Raw genomic sequence first — 16,892 nt, forward strand, 5'->3', positions numbered from 1 at the left:
GTTCTTGTGCATATAAAGTCAGAGTACCTGTTGACTACACAGTTGTCACTGGATCCTGCATTCATTTTCTTTAATTCTGCAAACTGGAATAATGATAGTAATACGACTTGACTCAATAAATCAGATTCGTTTTGTCCAAATTTATTAGAGAATTTATGTAACTTCCAAGAGTTCATTTCCATGACAGCCAGCAGGTACCAAGCACATATTTTAAAACATTTCTAAGGTTGTGCTCTTTCCTCCCATGAAAAAAGTCAAGAAAACAGCTCAGATTTCATTTTTATCTTTTTTTTTTAAGCCACAGAGACTATGAAGTCATTTTTTTCTGAATTCATTATTTTATAAACAGTCTTTTTTTTAAGAAACAGAAATAATAACAGTATTAATATCAAAATGATTTGTCTTTTATTTTTCATTTATGGTTTTTCTTGGAAGGCAATAATAATGAACTATTATCTACCTTTTATTAAGGAGATGACTTTATGTGGTTACTTTTCCTGTCTAAATAGATCTAGAATTCCCTATTTCTTTGTGATTGAAGTTAGAAATACTAGATGATAATATTTGGCTTACAGTTATTAGTATTGTCTTCCAACAGTTTAAATCTTGTTTAAAATACCTGGAAAAAAAAGCAAAATGGTAGTAATTCTTTATGTTCTTCTTCTATTTTATGAACAATGAATTGCAAAGTAGAACTCTCAATTTTACATTTTTTTTTGAACTTGCACTTTCATGAGGTAGCTATTAATTGTTCTTGTAACTGATGTGTGAGTTGGTACAAAGCAGAAAAACTCCAGTGTGTCACACTGAAGGATGTCCAGCTTTCGAGGCTGTTCCACACAGTCCCATTGCCATTCTCTGTACACATGCTGCTTTGTGGACACCTGCCATTATTGACAGTTCTCAGTAGAGCCTGCAGATGTATGTTTGGGGGGTACCTCCCATAATGCAGCTCTCATCTAAAAATACTAAGTCAGTCCAAAATATAATTGAAAAGCCACATAGGAAGCTGTTCTTCTCAGTGACTTCAAATCAATTATGTATAATTCAGTAGTAAAGTACTTTTTTTTTCCTTTCAGTTTTGCTCATAGCTTTTGAAGCCTTCAGTGCTATGCATTTTCTTTCTGGTGATGATGTACAGAAACTAATTAAGCTTGCAGTATTCACTACTGAGAAATGTGAAAATGTACATAAAGTACAGTTCATATCTTTCTGGAGTCATTTTTTTCTGCCTATTTTCTTAAGCATTATTTTAGTATTGTACAAACCTTTCAAAGAAGAGCTCGTGAGAAAACACATACAGACTTTGCATTGTTTTCATAATTTTTTTTTCTTTTTTTTTCCTTTTAGTATGCTGTAAGTATCCATGGCTACTAATAGTGCATAAAGAAACACAGCAAAAGTTAAATTATTTTGACTTGATCATAAAGTCATAGTTTACAGTATGGGAACAATCCAGATGCTTATATTTCCTACTTTTTCTTATCCAGCATCTAGTTACACCGTAGTTCAGATAATGGAAATCTAAGAAAAGCTTGGTTTTTTTTTTTTTTAATATAAATTAAAAAACAATGTTTTTCTCTAAAAACTGGTTTCTCATCATTAATACTCTACATTGTTTTAACCCTAACCAGACGATGGGTGCTGCAGCAGCTAATTCAGGAAAACTCCTTGCCTGCTCTTGTAAATAAAGCAAACCTAGGAGTTGCACCTGTAGAGAGGATTCACCGACTAGTGCAGGAGGAAATGGAAGTCTGCTCTGAAGCTGCTGGGAGATACCCAAGCAACTACAATGCCTGGTCCCATCGCATCTGGGTTTTACAGCATGTGGGAAAGCTGACTACCAAGGTAAAATACAATAATGAATAAAGTCTTTCATTTTCCTTGTTCAAAAAAAAGAAAAAGAAGAAGAAAGTATTAAAAAAAAACAGAGTGATTTGCCAAGCAGATGCTCTGACATGGATGGATTACTGTTGATCTGTCGTATTTGGTGAGTGCAGGCAGCTAAAGTGTGCTTTCTAAAAATGGCAAAATATTGCAGTGTATATTGGTTTGTGTTTTCCCTAAGTGTAGGCAGGTTTTGTTCTGCAGGAAAGAAAAAGATCTTTCTTGTCCATGTACAATAAAGCTCTGTTTGTCTTTCATACTCTGTGGTGGGGAATAGATATAAAACTGTGAACTAAAACAAATAAGGAAGAAAAAAATTATCTCATAACATTAATTTCAAATTTCCTAATAAAAGGAAAGGATAACATAACAGGATTATATTATTTTGATACTGTAATGTGATATCTTGTTTTCCTACCTTATTCTGCTTTTCTATCATGTCAGGATATTGAGATATTAAGTAAAGACAGCAAAATTACAGAGAAAGCATAGTAGTGCTGATAACGAGTTTCTTCAACTCCAACAACACCTTTGATCAGACCACTACTGCCGATGCAATTCTAGCTCCAGCAGTCTTGTATAGTGTATATTACTATGTGAATATTACCTATATAATGTTCAATATGTGTAAAACTTAGATGAAATAGAATATTTCACGTAACATAGTAGTATCTAAAACGACCTCTGAAAAATTGAATTAAGTTACTGTCAGGTGATCTAAAATTATATGGACAGTTTAATAGTGTGGTTTCTGAGCTGATAGGTGAATTCCTCAGCAAGTCTGCTGATAACACCAAACTGAGTAGTGCGGCTGACACAGTGGAAGGAAGGGATGCCGTGCAGAGGGACCTCAACAGGCTTGAAAGGTGGGCCTGGGTGAACCTGGTGAGGTTCAACATGGCAAAGTGCAGAATTTTGCACTTGGGCCGGAGGAATCCCAGGCATCCATACAGACTGGAAGGAGCGGTCCTTGAGAGCAGCCCTGTGGAGAAGGACCTGGGGGTCTTGATAGATGAAAAACTTAACTTGAGCCAGCAGTGTGCTCTTGCAGCTCAGAAAGCAAATGGTATCCTGGGCTCCATCAGAAAAGGGGTGGCCTGCAGGGACAGGGAAGTGACTGTACCCCTCTACTCTGCTCCATCTGGAGTACTATGTCCAGGTCTGGAGCCCCCAGTACAAGAAGGATGGGGAGCTGTTGGAGAGGGTCCAGAGGAGAGCCACGAAGATGATCAGGGGACTGGAGCACCTCCCCTATGAAGACAGGCGGAAGGAGCTGGGCTTGTTCAGCTGGAGCTGGAGAAAAGAAGGCTGCAGGGTGACCTCATTGCAGCATTTCAGTACGTAAAGGGAGCCTACAAACAGGAGGAGAATCAACTCTTTGAAAGGGGAGATAACTGCAGGACAAGGGAAAATGGTTTGAAGTTGAGGGAGGGTAGATTCAAGTTGGATGTCAGGGAGCAGTTTTTACAGAGAGAGTGGTAAGGTGCTGGAACAGGTTGCCCAGAGAGGTTGTGGATGCCCCATCCCTGGAGGTGTTCAAGGCCAGATTGGATGGGACCCTGGACAGCCTAGTTTAGTATTAAATGGGGAGGTTGATGGCCCTGCCTGTGGCAGGGGGGTTGGAGATTCATGATCCTTGAGGTCCCTTCCAACCTGGGCCATTCTGTGATTCTGTGAATCATTATTCATTCATAAGTTGATAAAATGACACATCGCTAGCATTTTTATCAGCAGTGGCAGTATTTTGTGGTAAATCTTTAGCAGAGGTAAGGGAGTAATTTAGAAGAGGCTCAGTCTGTAGAGCTCTTATTGTTAAGTTCCATGGGCCGACTACTACTAGAAACTGGATGTTTCCTGGACATATAACTGTCTCAAAGAGCAGAGCTCAGTGCTGCCTGTCCATTCCATGTGAGGAGCTGTAGGCCACCATGAGGCCTCCTGTCAGCCTACCCTGCTCTGGGCTGCGCACACCCACGGACCTCAGTCTGTCCATACACCCAGGATAGCTCTGTCCCGGATAAAGAATGCAGCACTTATTCTTCTTAAATTTTATGCAGTTGGAGATTACCTAGCTCTCCAGTTTTTCAGGATCTCTGCAAGGCCTTTCTACCCTGGAGAAAGTCAGTGTAGAATCATAGTCAACACAGAATCATAGAACTGTCCACTGTATCACCTGTACACTTACTTAGCATGCATTCAAGTCCTGTGGCGAGATCATTTATAAAAACACTGAAGAAAGTGGAATCCTAGGGAACTACTAGTGTCTTGCTGCATCGAGCTCAACCAGCAAGTTTGGGTTTGGCTGGGGATTTATCCATTACAGCAGTCATAGTCCTCCAGCTTGGGATTCCTGGTATCCTGAGGCCTGGCATCGGTGTTGAAGACAGTGACAGCAATGGTATGAAACCTCTGCTTTTGCTACATTCCTATTCATTAAGTGACCAACTTCATGGAGTAAATAGACCTCATCAAGTAACAGGAATTACTTAGTAGTGCATTTCAGTTTTTCTGATTTATATGATCACAGAATCACCAAGGTTGGAAAAGACCTTCAAGATTATCCAGTCCAACCATCCACCTATCACCGACAGTACTCACTAAACCATATCCCTCAACACGAAATCCAAACGTTTCTTAAACACCTCCAGGGTCGGTGACTCCACCACCTCTCTGGGCAGCCCATTCCAGTGCCTGACCACTCTTTCAGAAAAGTAGCATTTAAGATGCTGCTGGTTTGTCTTTCTGAGATGTATCTTACATAGAAGGTACTATTTGTTTTTGTTATAGTATCTTTTAGAATAGATGGACAGTAAAAGGTGTGTGTAGCTAGCCTTGTACATAAGACTGTTCCTCTTGTGCTGCAGGAGAAAAAGGGAAGACTGTGAACGTTGCTTTGCATCATTCAGTCCTATTAAGTGATGAAGATAGCTCAAAGCAACTTTAGAGATGTTAAAGCAAGAATATGCTAGTAAGGTTATATACAGTCTTTAAAAGTAAATGAAAAAGATACAAATTACTTTCTGAGAGTTTTTTCTGTGGAATTTAAATTCCACAGAATGAGCAATGCAATGAAAGTGTATAACTGCTAGTTCTATTACAAGAAACTAAAGCAAAAGAAGGTTTGTCCATTATTGAATGACTCCTTTCTGACTAGAAATGAAGGTTTAAAAATGTTTACAATTAAGATAAAACTCTTAGCTGCCAGCTATGTTATAAATACAGCTACAGTCACTAATGGAAGTATTTATCCCGGTTCTTTCTGAGAGTTCACCAAATATCTATTTTAAGTGAAGCATCTTAATTATAGACAAATACTCTTGTATTCCACAGTCTGTAGGACTTTGAATGTGTTATGGTCATGGAAAATGAAAGTATGAATTACTGTAAATCTTTTTTCCTTTTTCATTCTCTTAATACATTAATGTATTAAGTTTAATTACATTAATCATTCACTAGGCAAATATTAAAGTACTTGAAATTAGTAACATCCATGTAATTTGGTGTGCTTTCTACCTTTTGCTGCTGTTGGCTTTATACCTAGCCATTTTGAGGTTTTGGCCATTGCTTGTTTCCTAATGTTTTTGTTTAGGTGTTTTTTTGAAATTACATAATACATATAGTTTCTTTAGTGCATGGATGCTGAGATACCTGCCATTATGCAGTGGAAAAGGTTCAGTATTTCTTTCTTTATACTCTGTTTGTTCTTAAATGGTGACTGTGAGCTTTGAAAACCATCAACTTATAGAATCATAGAATGGCCTGGGTTGAAAAGGACCACAATGATCATCTAATTTCGACCCCCCTGCTATGTGCAGGGTCGCCAACCACCAGACCAGGCTGCCCAGAGCCACATCCAGCCTGGCCTCGAGTACCTCCAGGGATGGGGCATCCACAACCTCCTTGGGCAACCTGTTTCACTGAAAACCCCAGAGGAGAGGGGACCTCAAGAAAAAAACGAGTGGTGATACATTTCTTATTTACTCTGGTTGATGGCTGTTACTGCTTTTTGTTTCAGGTTCTCCTTGATGAACTTTCTTCCACTAGATACTGGGTTTCCATGCATGTCTCAGACCACAGTGGATTTCATTACCGCCAGTTCTTACTCAAGTCCTTGATAGGCAGAACTGTGAATGATGATAATACACTGGTACAAAATCAAATGGGAAACGAGCAAAATTCTAGTCTTCAAACAGAGGAGGAATGTGAAGGAGCAGAAGCTGTTTGTGTGGAGGAGCAGAGCGTGGATATCTTCCGTTACTTAGAGGAGGAGTTGGATTTCTGCACTGATATGATCGACACTTACCCAGGGCATGAAACCTTGTGGTGTCATAGGTAAGAGGAGTTTAGCAAAAGAGCATCCTTCTGGTTATTGGGTTATTCTTTGCCTGGAATTTCCGAATTAGTTATTTTTCTGATTTAAAAAGGTACCACTCAGTTAACAATTTCTAAGCTACTATGTTTTGAGCCTTTGAAAAACATTGAAGAGAATAATCAGAGCTTTTGAATGGAAAATTTGATTTGGTGAAGTATCTTGTCAGCATCAGCTCCACTTGTCCCTATAGTCTGTGCAAGTGCCTCCTCACACTTAAGATGTAGCAAGAAACATGAAGAAGAATCAGCTATAGAAAAATTCTGCTTTGCCAGCTGTGTATATATACCTGAGGAGGTCACAGTAAATTTGCCAAAGTGACACAGACTTATTTTTTCTTTTGCTTGCTTTTACAGTAGTCAGAACCAAAGAAATGTGTGCTGCATGAAATGCAGCACCTTTTCCAATAACTAAATCTGTCCTTTTTCTTAAAATCCAAGATTAGTTGGTTTCCGGATTCTACTCCTACCTAATTTTGTAATTGCAGAAGATATTTGTGGGGATTGCGGGGGTGCAGATTTTACAAGCCTGCAAGCATATACATGCAAAAGTTGCTTTCCATAATTAAATTCCTGCGGACTTCTTCAAAAAGTTTTGTCTAGGCTGAACATAGAGGCTTGTTTTGTAGTGTGGGAACTGACAGTAGATTTTGTGCATTGATACTTGGTAGTGAGTGAAAGAGGTGAAGTTTACATTTTATGTAACAGTGTATAAGGAATAATTTGCTGGATGGTAATGCAAATTTTATTACTGAGATTAATACATTAGTATAATCAGTATAATGGTTAATTTCCAGATCTACGCGAGATTATCACATTTGCTCTATCTGCATTCAGTAAACTGTTTTGCTGTGTATTGAGTAATATGGTGTGATGGCAAATTCTGCTCTTCAGCAGCAACAGCAGATTATTATCAGCATGTGTTTTGTTGTTTTTTTCGTCTGAAGGAGGCGTGTGTTCTACCTTCAGCACCACTTAATCAACAAACTTCCTCTTCTGAGTGTGGTGGCCTCATCTGTGGACAGCAGTGATGAAACTTTGCATAATTCACACCCCAATCCCACGACAAGCCACGTGGCACAAGCTATGGATGTTGATGGTTTGAATGAATCCAGCAGCAAACAAGGTTATACCCAAGAAACAAAACGCCTAAAGCGAGCTCCTATGCAGGACTCTTTTGGCCCAGAAATGGAATACAGGTTTATAGATAAAGTTTTATCAACTTGTAGAGACGTGGACCAAGCCAGGTTTGCTACTGCTTACAGGAAATGGTTAGTTACTTTTTTAGGTCAGTGAAGGAAGAATTTAAAGCCCTGAGAGTTCTTTTAGTGCAATATTCTTTTTTTCAAACACAGGTGCATGTCTTGGTTGCAAGTCTTCGCTAACTATGTGTTTCTCACTCTTTTACTGGTCGGTCCTAAAACTTAAAGAGTACAAGTCTATCACATTATTTATTAAAGAACAGGCATTATCTTTTGTTAAGCAAATGCCATTTGTTGTTCTTTCATTTTTTAACAAGTCGCTGGTTTTCTACCTATGTCAGCTTTCTACTATTCTGTTGTCTTTATTTTTAACTTCTGCATTAAGGTGGACTCTGAATGGTGTAGATTTTAAGAAAAAGAAGGGGAAAGAAAAAAGTTGTCTGCTTTTGAAACACTGTCTGGAAAAAGAGTAAGAGGATCTGTCAGTGCTAGCTTAGCCTGGTTCCAGGCAGTTTCTATTTACTGTACTAGATCTTGTTCATACCTTAAAGGATTCAGACTATATTCAGTGACTATTACTTTTGTATTAGCTACCTTTGGTAGAACGCCTGGCTGCAGAGTTTCTTCCTTAAAGAAGTAACAGCATTTTGGAGTCATGCCATTTATTATTGTGACTAGGTTTTTGTTTCCTTATAAGTTTTTAAATAGTTTGATAAGAAAGTCTCCGGAGCTGAAATTCTGAAAAGGAAAATGAAGTATTTTCTGTCACAAACATACAAACACAGTCAGAGCTATATTTGGAAATATTTTTCATAGAGCAGACTTCTTTAACTTCTAAATGTGTATTTATTTATTTATTTTACCTCAACAGTTCAGAATTAATGACACTTGATATACTTTTCTGAACGTATTATGTACACTACAGAATCTCAGCCTGCTGTGTCACATTGATAACATATGCTTAACCAAGACAGGCCCTATAGATGGTCAGTGAAAAAATTCTGCTGTCTGTTTGTTGAGACTATACAGGACAGCAGGACGGGACTATCTCTTTGCTTTTGTTCCTCTGCAGGGCTTCTGTGACTCCTTTCACTGCACTTCTCCAACCATAGGACCTCTCTTTATGTAACTATAAATTTTAAGGGGATTTAATACACATTTCTATTCCAGTGAAATTAAACGTGAATGGTTTGTTTTGTCATTTCCTTAGGAGTTGTCTTTATAAGGGACTTTTAAGGGAGAAAGTGTTGTACAACTCTAGAGATTTGTACAATGGCAGCATTACCCCTGTTCCAAACAGAGAATATTAACCAGGGGGATCAGATTTTCAAGCTAGAATCTTTGCCAAAATTGCTATTTATTTCTCCTGCCCAAAGTGCCTCCTTACCACAATGAGTTTCAAGCTGCTGTTTCTGTTGGGCAGAGAGAAAGAACAAGAAAGTGGAAAAGACATGTAGCCTGCTCAATAACATCACATGAAAAGAAGAAAAGCACTTGAGACATGTGGAATTCCAACAGTGCTAAATAATTTTCAGGATAAAGATTACTCTTGCATTTCAAAATGAAAATTGACCATCTCTAGTCTTAGAGAAGTTCATAATTCATTTCAGCCATGGAGTAGCAAACAGACATTTCTCAATATATGCTCTTGTGTTTATAATACCTAGATAAGACTGATTTAGGCTGAAAGATCTTCCTGGCAAAGCTTTGTCTCCACGAACAATTATACCTGCCCCTCTAGCTAGATATATATCATATGACTTCTTGAGTTGCATCTTGGTTGCTGGTTTTGATTGCAGAAGAATGTAACTGATGTGTGAAACAAGTGTGGGAGTGGCTTAAGAGGATTATTGTCATAAGGTCGTAAGATGTTTTCTGTGTGAACACTGAAAAATGAGTAGGTTCAGGTGCAAACTGAAGTCTGAACTGAAGAACTTAACTGGAGCAAAAATTTACACCCATCCCAGAAAGCACAATGTGTTTCATGTATTAACGGTATGTTAAGGCATGTGCAGTAACCTCAATCAGCTTGATTACAGGCACCCCATTAATGATTAGTATGAGCTTGGAAAGTGTGACATCAGGTGGCAGTCTATTAAGGACCATATTCATGGTCATTGAGTAGTTAGAGAGTAACTTGGTTGTATTTTCTTTGTTTACCTTTGCAAAAATTACCTCTTGGTAAGAATAATAGAAGCAGGCAGCAGAAGACTGGGATGTGGGAGCAGGATATGAAATATTTCTCGAACTGTGGAAGAAATGCTTTCTTCTTGCACTGGACTGATTGATATTTTTAAAGGAGCTTGCAAGATTTATGCTTTCTTAGAACTATGTCATACTGTGCTACTGAATTTGACAACCTTTATGAAGAAATGCTTAAGGTCAAACAGATGCTCTCAAATGCATGGTTTAGTTCCAGTTTTTGTCAGCAGCAGCAAGGTTTGGAGGTTTGCAAGAGTTGCATTGTGCATCCATACTTGGAAAACATTCTGAGAACGATGATTATAGATGTTGCTGATATTTTCATTACTTGCATAAAAAACATCAGTGGCTGTAGTATGAGTCCAGAGTTAGAAAACCTATACCTGATGGAAGTGCTTCCAACTTTTTTAATTGAGTGAATTGCTGCTTTTAGAGGTGTTTTCAGACCAGAATTTCCTGCACAAAGAATTAAACAATAAAAATGATTTTAATTGAAACAAGTCATATCTTCCATTTTGAAAGACATGCAAACAGTAAGCTGACATTTCATTTTTAAGTTATATTGAGGAAGAAAACAGATAACTAAATTATTTAATGCTTCCTGAAGTCTCTTACATGAGATGACTGAAAAGATACTTTCAGCAAATTGTATTAAACTCAGAATGGTAGGATGTTCTAAAACTGTTATCTTTGGAACATACTGATTCAGTATTAGTTCAGAGTCTGTCTTGGACATGACAAGAAATGACATGACATTGACATGACATTGAAAATGACAAGAAAGAAGAGTGGTTCAGGACATTGGTAGTTAACATATATAGATGTTGCTGAGTACAGATTAAGTAAAGTGTTTAATTCACTTTGTGTTTCAGAGGTTAGGGTATTTTTTATAGTTAACAAACATTCTCAAGCTGCAGACTATAAGGTGTTGATTCTCTGTAAGTTCTTTCACTTAGAAAAGTCAATTGCGTACAGTCTTTAAGCATCTTCTTACAAAGTTCAACATCTTTACTCAATTTTTTTTCCACTGTAATATGTGCTTTTCATTGATGCAAATTCTTTTTGTTCACTGGATTAACTCTTGTAGAAATGTATTTCTGCTAGAAAAAAATGTTTTGAGGAACAAATGTAATTTGAAACTACAGAAATTAGAATGGATGTAACAATGGGTTGAATTCTCTGCTGCTACTACATTAGCTATTATTTTACTGGCTTTTGTTATCTTGTGCGCTGCAGTCACCGGAACAACTCATGCAGCATTGGATATAACTTCAGTAAAGCTATATAAAGTTAATGTTAGAGCACATCACTATAGCTGCTCAGATTAGTATTTGTTAATCTCCTCTACCTGATTATTAGTGTTTTGTTGACTTATTACACATTCTTTATACAGTCAAATCCTTGTGACATTTAAATATGGAGAAAAGTAAATTGCTAATTTATACTGCTTAATTAGCTTGTTTTAAGATAAATAAGCAAAGTAACATAGTAGGGAAGCTTAGAATCTGTTTTACAATCAAAATTTCAGCACTTCCAGTTTGTGCTAGTCCTACTTTATTAGAATATGTAGCTAGAATCTGTGGGCAGGAGTGAATTTTTCACTAAGGAAGTAGATAATTAATTTTTAAACAGTATTGTATAATACCGATGAGCAGAAATGAAGGGTATTAGAGAGCTTGTCTGCCTAGGCAGATTCCGCAAGCATACTTCTTCAGAATGACAAATGCTACAGTGCATAAAATGTGACTACTACAGAATAATGTAAGCAGTGAGTCTTCAGAGATGTGATGATTGAGTTTCTATACAAGATTCTGAGGGTTTTTCTGCTCTTGCCTTTGGTGAGGGAATACTGTTCTTTGGGGCTTTTTTTGTATCCAATTGGTAGCAAGTCTTTGCACTGTAGTGTGGGGATGAAAAAAAAAACAATTGTTGGGCAGTTTTGGAAAACAAGCAGTGAAGTGGAATGTAGATGTGATTTTTTATGTTTGTCTTGTTCTGGGGATAAAAGTTCTTCATGGTTAGAACTTGTTTGTTTGTTTTTTTTTTTAATGTTGTATCAAGGAAAGAAGATAAATCATCTATTCTTAAATGCACTTAACATTCAAGTTAGCTTCAAAGGAAGGTCAGCGTCCCTGGCTAAGATGATTTTTCTTCTTTTTTCCCATGTGTTCAGAGTGTGCTTCCTTCCAAACTTTTTGTCTGCTCTTCCAACCAGCAAAAGAAGAATGTAGCAAAGGAGTAGTGAGGTGGCCTCATTTCATGTTTAGATAACTCTGACTACCTCCCGAAAGGTTCTCCTGTTATTGTCCATATGGGGAGTTCGTCATGCTCAGCTTTTTTTGAAGCCTCATGCTAGGCCTTGATCCTCTTTCAGAGGTGGGAAGCAAGAGCTTTACCTACAGAGCCATCTAGTTTCCTAGAAGAGTTCAAAGCAGGACAGGGGGTTGTTTAAAGAAAATTTTAAAAAAGACCAAAAAAAAAAAAAGGTTAAAAAAAAAAAAAAAAAAAAGCTTCAAGCTGTTATTAAAGTTGGGAAAACTACCATAAACTCTTGTTGATCTTTTCCTCTGAAAAAGCAGTGTGTTACTACAAAATAGGGGAAATGTGTGCTTCCAAAAAATTCCCTGTAGACAGTTTATGTTTTTGAAGTATAAACATAACCCTTTTAGTGGCTTTTGTTTAGTATGTAACGTTACTTCTCAGGGCATAGTCAATTGTAGTGCATTAGGGTACAATTTTACAGTTTATAATTATTGATTTAAAAATAAAACATAATTACTAAACATTTAATAACTGACTTCTAACATTTTTTGTCTAGCATAGTGTTTTATATCTACCCACACGCTAATACTGTACCTTAGCATCTCATCTGCATTATTTTTTTATTCTGTATCTTAAATTACTGTTGCAGTCTTGCAGGCAGTTCCTGGCAGTTGCTGGGTTTTGTCACTATGCTTCCTAGTACGATTCAGTAAGCTACTCAGTATCTCACAAGGACATAGTTGAAATAACAGGGATGCTTTTTACTCCTTTCTGTGCTGGCACACGACGTGGCTCTGATTTTTATTTATTTATTTATTAACTTTTGTTAGGAGTCCATACTAGAATTAATAAAGCTGTTAGTTACTGGCAGCATATGCTTTTGCATGATGTAACTGTTCTGAAGAGTGTAACTCCTACCTGAAGTTTAATAAGCAGCTTCATCTGCACCATCTCAAACTTGCTGCTAATCCTACTGTAAGTGGAGGTAAGGATGAGCCCACAGCAAACAAGAGGGTGCCTATATTCACAGCATATTTTCTGATTAGAACATGAAGATGGTGAAACAAAGAGATTTTCTTGGATAAGGTGTCCCTACATGTTGCTTTTGAAATTGGTACATCACTAATTCAGTAAGATTCCCTGAATGGCTGTGGAGAATTAGTGTATTTTTTTAATTAAAAGCAAAAAATAACAGGGTGTTGATTATGCTATTACATATAGAAGAGTCACATAAATTAAACATGGTACCAAAACTTGGTTTTATGAGACAAAATATGTTTATATCTAACATGCTCATTTCCTCTTGTTCTAGTTTTTCTTTTTCAAAATGTCTGTATTTAAAACGGGGTAGTCATCTTGTAAAATGTGATTGGGAACGTCTTGTTAACTTCATGCAACAAAAAATAATGGATGTCTTAAATGGTTTTAAGTAGCATTAAGATTAATGATAGTGATAGCACTATAGTATTTAAGTACGCTATTAAACACTAATTTTGTAGCACTCTTATATACATCAAAATACTATTCTATATAGGGCAAAAATGTTTATTTTATGAAGATATGTGAAAAAAGTATTTAATTCTCATAGCTTTCATATTAGAAAAAAAAACAGTTTTTAAACAATATTTTGCAAAATTTTTTTCTATGAAATATTCTCAGATACACAGTTGTGACCATTGTAAAATTTATGGAGCTCTCCAATGTTGGTAAATTAGATAAATACTAAGTTTTGTAGCAGAAAGGGTAAGAGAACAGTAAAACACTGGAAAATATCTTACTGATAAAAGACCAGTGTTCTACAGGAGAGTGACTTTAAAATATGGAGTTCATTTTTCACTGGTCCTATTTTGTCATAGGTCTTTTTTTTTTTTTTTTTTTTGTCATTGGTAAAGATTAATTATCTATATTTATTTTCCCACGGTGAGCATGTGTATGTACAGGTGGATAAGTGGAGGAACTGTGTTCATGTTATATCTGGGCGGGAATGAAAAATGTTCCACATACAGCTATTTTTATGTCACACTCGTGATCTGTGAACATATCTCTTCTGTGGAGTACCTCTCTTAAATCTCTGAATCTAGGAAGATGATTGCCAATGTCAGAATTTACTGAAAGGATCTTCCCTTCTGTGGCACTTTGCCTTTCTTCCACAATTGCTGGGCAAATATGTGCATATATGGACCAAATGATTTGTAGTGGTGTTTTTTCCAACTGCTTGTAGGTAATTTTTGAGACAGTGAAAGAGCTGGTCATGTCCTGCAAGTTGGGAGGAGTCAGTAGTGTTCAATTGGTGTCCTATTTGCCAGATAACTTTCGTGAGTCTCCCGGGAAGGAATGGAGATGGGCTCAATTTTGATGAAGTACTTCAGCCTCAGAGAAGACTAGGTAGGACATAGGCCAGCAATCAATATTTGAATCTAAACATCACATAGTTATTTTGGTATGCTATTTTTAGTATTTTCTCATTATTCTTTTCATTAAAATAAATTACTTTTTTTTTGTTGTTGTTGAAGATATTCATCATTTTGAATGCTTTTAGGTTTTAATTTACTTAACTTGGGGGGGTTAATTAGATAGGCTCAGTACGAGCAAGTAATAAACTTTGGACTCCTTTCGCGGAAACAGTTTGCAGGATCTGGATTTTAGTTTGTTACTGGTTTGAGTGCTTGATTTTAGAACAAATTGAAATAGTTCAAAGGATCTTCAGAGACCATGTAGTCCAACTGCCTGACCATATTAGGAGTAACCAGAAGTTAGAGCATGTTGTTGAGGGCACTGTCCAAATGCCTCTTGAACGCTAGGAGGCCTGTTCCAGTGTTTGACCATGCTCACATTAAAGAAATATTTCCTGATGTCCAGTTTGAACCTCCCCTGGCACAGCCTTGTGCTGTTCACATGTATCCTGTCATCCAGTTACCAGAGAGAAGTGATTAATTTAAGTTCTGTTGAAATGAGGGATAAAATTCCTGCTGACTGTCCTGACAAAGGATCAGACCTTGCTGAAGGAAGGATATCAGTAACTGTATGGTAGCTCTTAAGTATTTATTGTGATGGATTGTAGGTTACTTCTGTGTCAAGTATATGGTCATATTTACAACTTCATGACAAAAAAAAAGCTGATAGAGTAATGTATATTCAGTAGCACTGTGGTTGGAGAAAACTGTTAAGTTCTGAAGTATTACATGTTTAAATAAACAACAGGAGACAAACGTGGGTACTATGCAGGTATCAAGAGAAAAGAAAGGTTTTTGTTTTTTGTTTTGTTTGGAAAAACAAAGAGTTTGGGAGGTATTACATATGCAGACTTGTGTGTAGGTCAGTGGCTGAGTTTCATGCAAGATACTTGGGGAGGAATGGTAGGCTTTAAGGTGCCATGTTAACTGGTGCAACATTGAAGGAAAAAGTCTTAATAAATATTGAATGGCTTAAGTTCTACTGTTCTCAGAGTATACTGTATACATTCATGGTGCAACAATAAACTGCACGTTTGTCACTCTGTCATCTCACAAATGTTTATAACTAGGAAAGACCTAATTTACTTTTTAAAATGCATCTACTTAATATTGATTTGAGATGTTCTAGAATTATTTGTTGTTACTGTTTCCTCCACTCTTTAATCCTTCTGTAGTGGAACCTAGCCAGATAGTGATTTCCACAGTTGTAAACTTAACTTGGCTGTAAAGGGAAGTTCAAACTTTGCCACATAAAATGTTTGGTTCTCTGATGTCTAGTTAAAAATGTATGAGGGCATCCTAACAGTGCTTTCCATTTGTGCACACTGAGTTTTACCTTGTTTATCTCAAATATTTTGTATTGCATGTTGATTATATTTTTACATATTCTAGTAGTACAAAATATATTTAAAAGAAAAGAATACCCCTAGCATCCTAACCATTCTATGCAGATGTCTTCCAGAATTTACAGGTACAATTTTAGTGGTGGTGGTTGGTAATTTTTTTTTCTCACTTATTTATCAGCGGACTTGTTTTTATATGTATTAGTAATAAATATACTAAGCACAGCTGTAAGTTATTGTATTTCTGTAGAAAATGGAAAATAGTGTAAAATTGTTTTTGTTAAATGTTGGCAGTTTTTAAATAAACTTTTGTCTCCTAAAAGCTATTTTCTGTGGCAGTGTTTTTACCCTGGAGTAGAATTTCATTGTTAACAGATAGCCTTCCTTATTGTTCCTAATCTCTTTTTGTTGATAAGCTTATTTTAACAAGAACTGTGCCATCTTATATGAATTTAGATGATATCAGCAGATAGGTTAAGGCATTGCAAGATGAGGAGGTGATCCAAGACAGTCAGCATGGCTTCAACAAGAGCAGATCGTGCCTGAACAATCTGATACAGCTTTCTGTGAAGAAGTGACAACAGCTGGACAAAGGAAGAGTGCTGACGTAATTGATCTGGACTTCTGAAAGGCCTTTGACATGGTCCTGCACCACATCCTTATCTCTAAAGTGGGAGAGATATGGATTTGAAGAGTAGGCTATTCAGAGGATAAGAAATTGGTTGGATAGTCATGGCTGGAGGGTTGTGTTCAACGGCTCTATGTCCTGGTGGAGGTCAGTGATAAGTGGTATCCCTCAGAGGTCCATCTTGCTGCCAGTGTTCTCTAACGCTTTTATTGGTGGCTGGGTGTATCCAACCTATGGCCCATAGGCCACACGTAGCCCTGAACAGCTAATAGTGTGCCCCCACAAGTTTGTAGACTTTTAAAATTATCATAGCTTGAGTGCAGACTGCGGAGGTGACAACTGAATGCTGTGGAAGGGAGGGCACAGTGCAGTGCCTCTCATGCCCGCCACATACAACGTTGAATTGATATCTACATGTATTACATGTGCTTGTGCTAGTGCTTGGCAAGTAAAAGGCAGTGATTACCAATAGTAATATTTCAGCTTATCTTCAACTTACGTGTGTGTCTGTGCAGACTTACATTTTTTCTTATTGCACAGACATGTG

At 37.0% G+C, this 16,892-nt stretch overlaps 1 protein-coding gene across 1 annotated transcript in view; it reads left to right on the top strand.

Moving 5' to 3' along the window:
* PTAR1 (protein prenyltransferase alpha subunit repeat containing 1) overlaps positions 1-16,032 on the top strand; it is a 35,127-nt gene extending 19,095 nt beyond the window's left edge. The window contains exons 5-7 of the mRNA XM_031608758.2: positions 1,635-1,848; positions 5,903-6,219; positions 7,203-16,032. Coding sequence (XP_031464618.1) covers positions 1,635-1,848; positions 5,903-6,219; positions 7,203-7,551 — 880 coding nt within the window. The 3' untranslated portion in view covers positions 7,552-16,032. The remainder of the gene's footprint in view (positions 1-1,634; positions 1,849-5,902; positions 6,220-7,202) is intronic.
* Positions 16,033-16,892: the final 860 nt, after the last annotated feature.

The sequence above is a fragment of the Phasianus colchicus genome, chromosome Z, assembly GCF_987193195.1.
Source record: "Phasianus colchicus chromosome Z, bPhaCol1.hap1.1, whole genome shotgun sequence".
Taxonomy (NCBI): Eukaryota; Metazoa; Chordata; class Aves; order Galliformes; family Phasianidae; genus Phasianus; species Phasianus colchicus.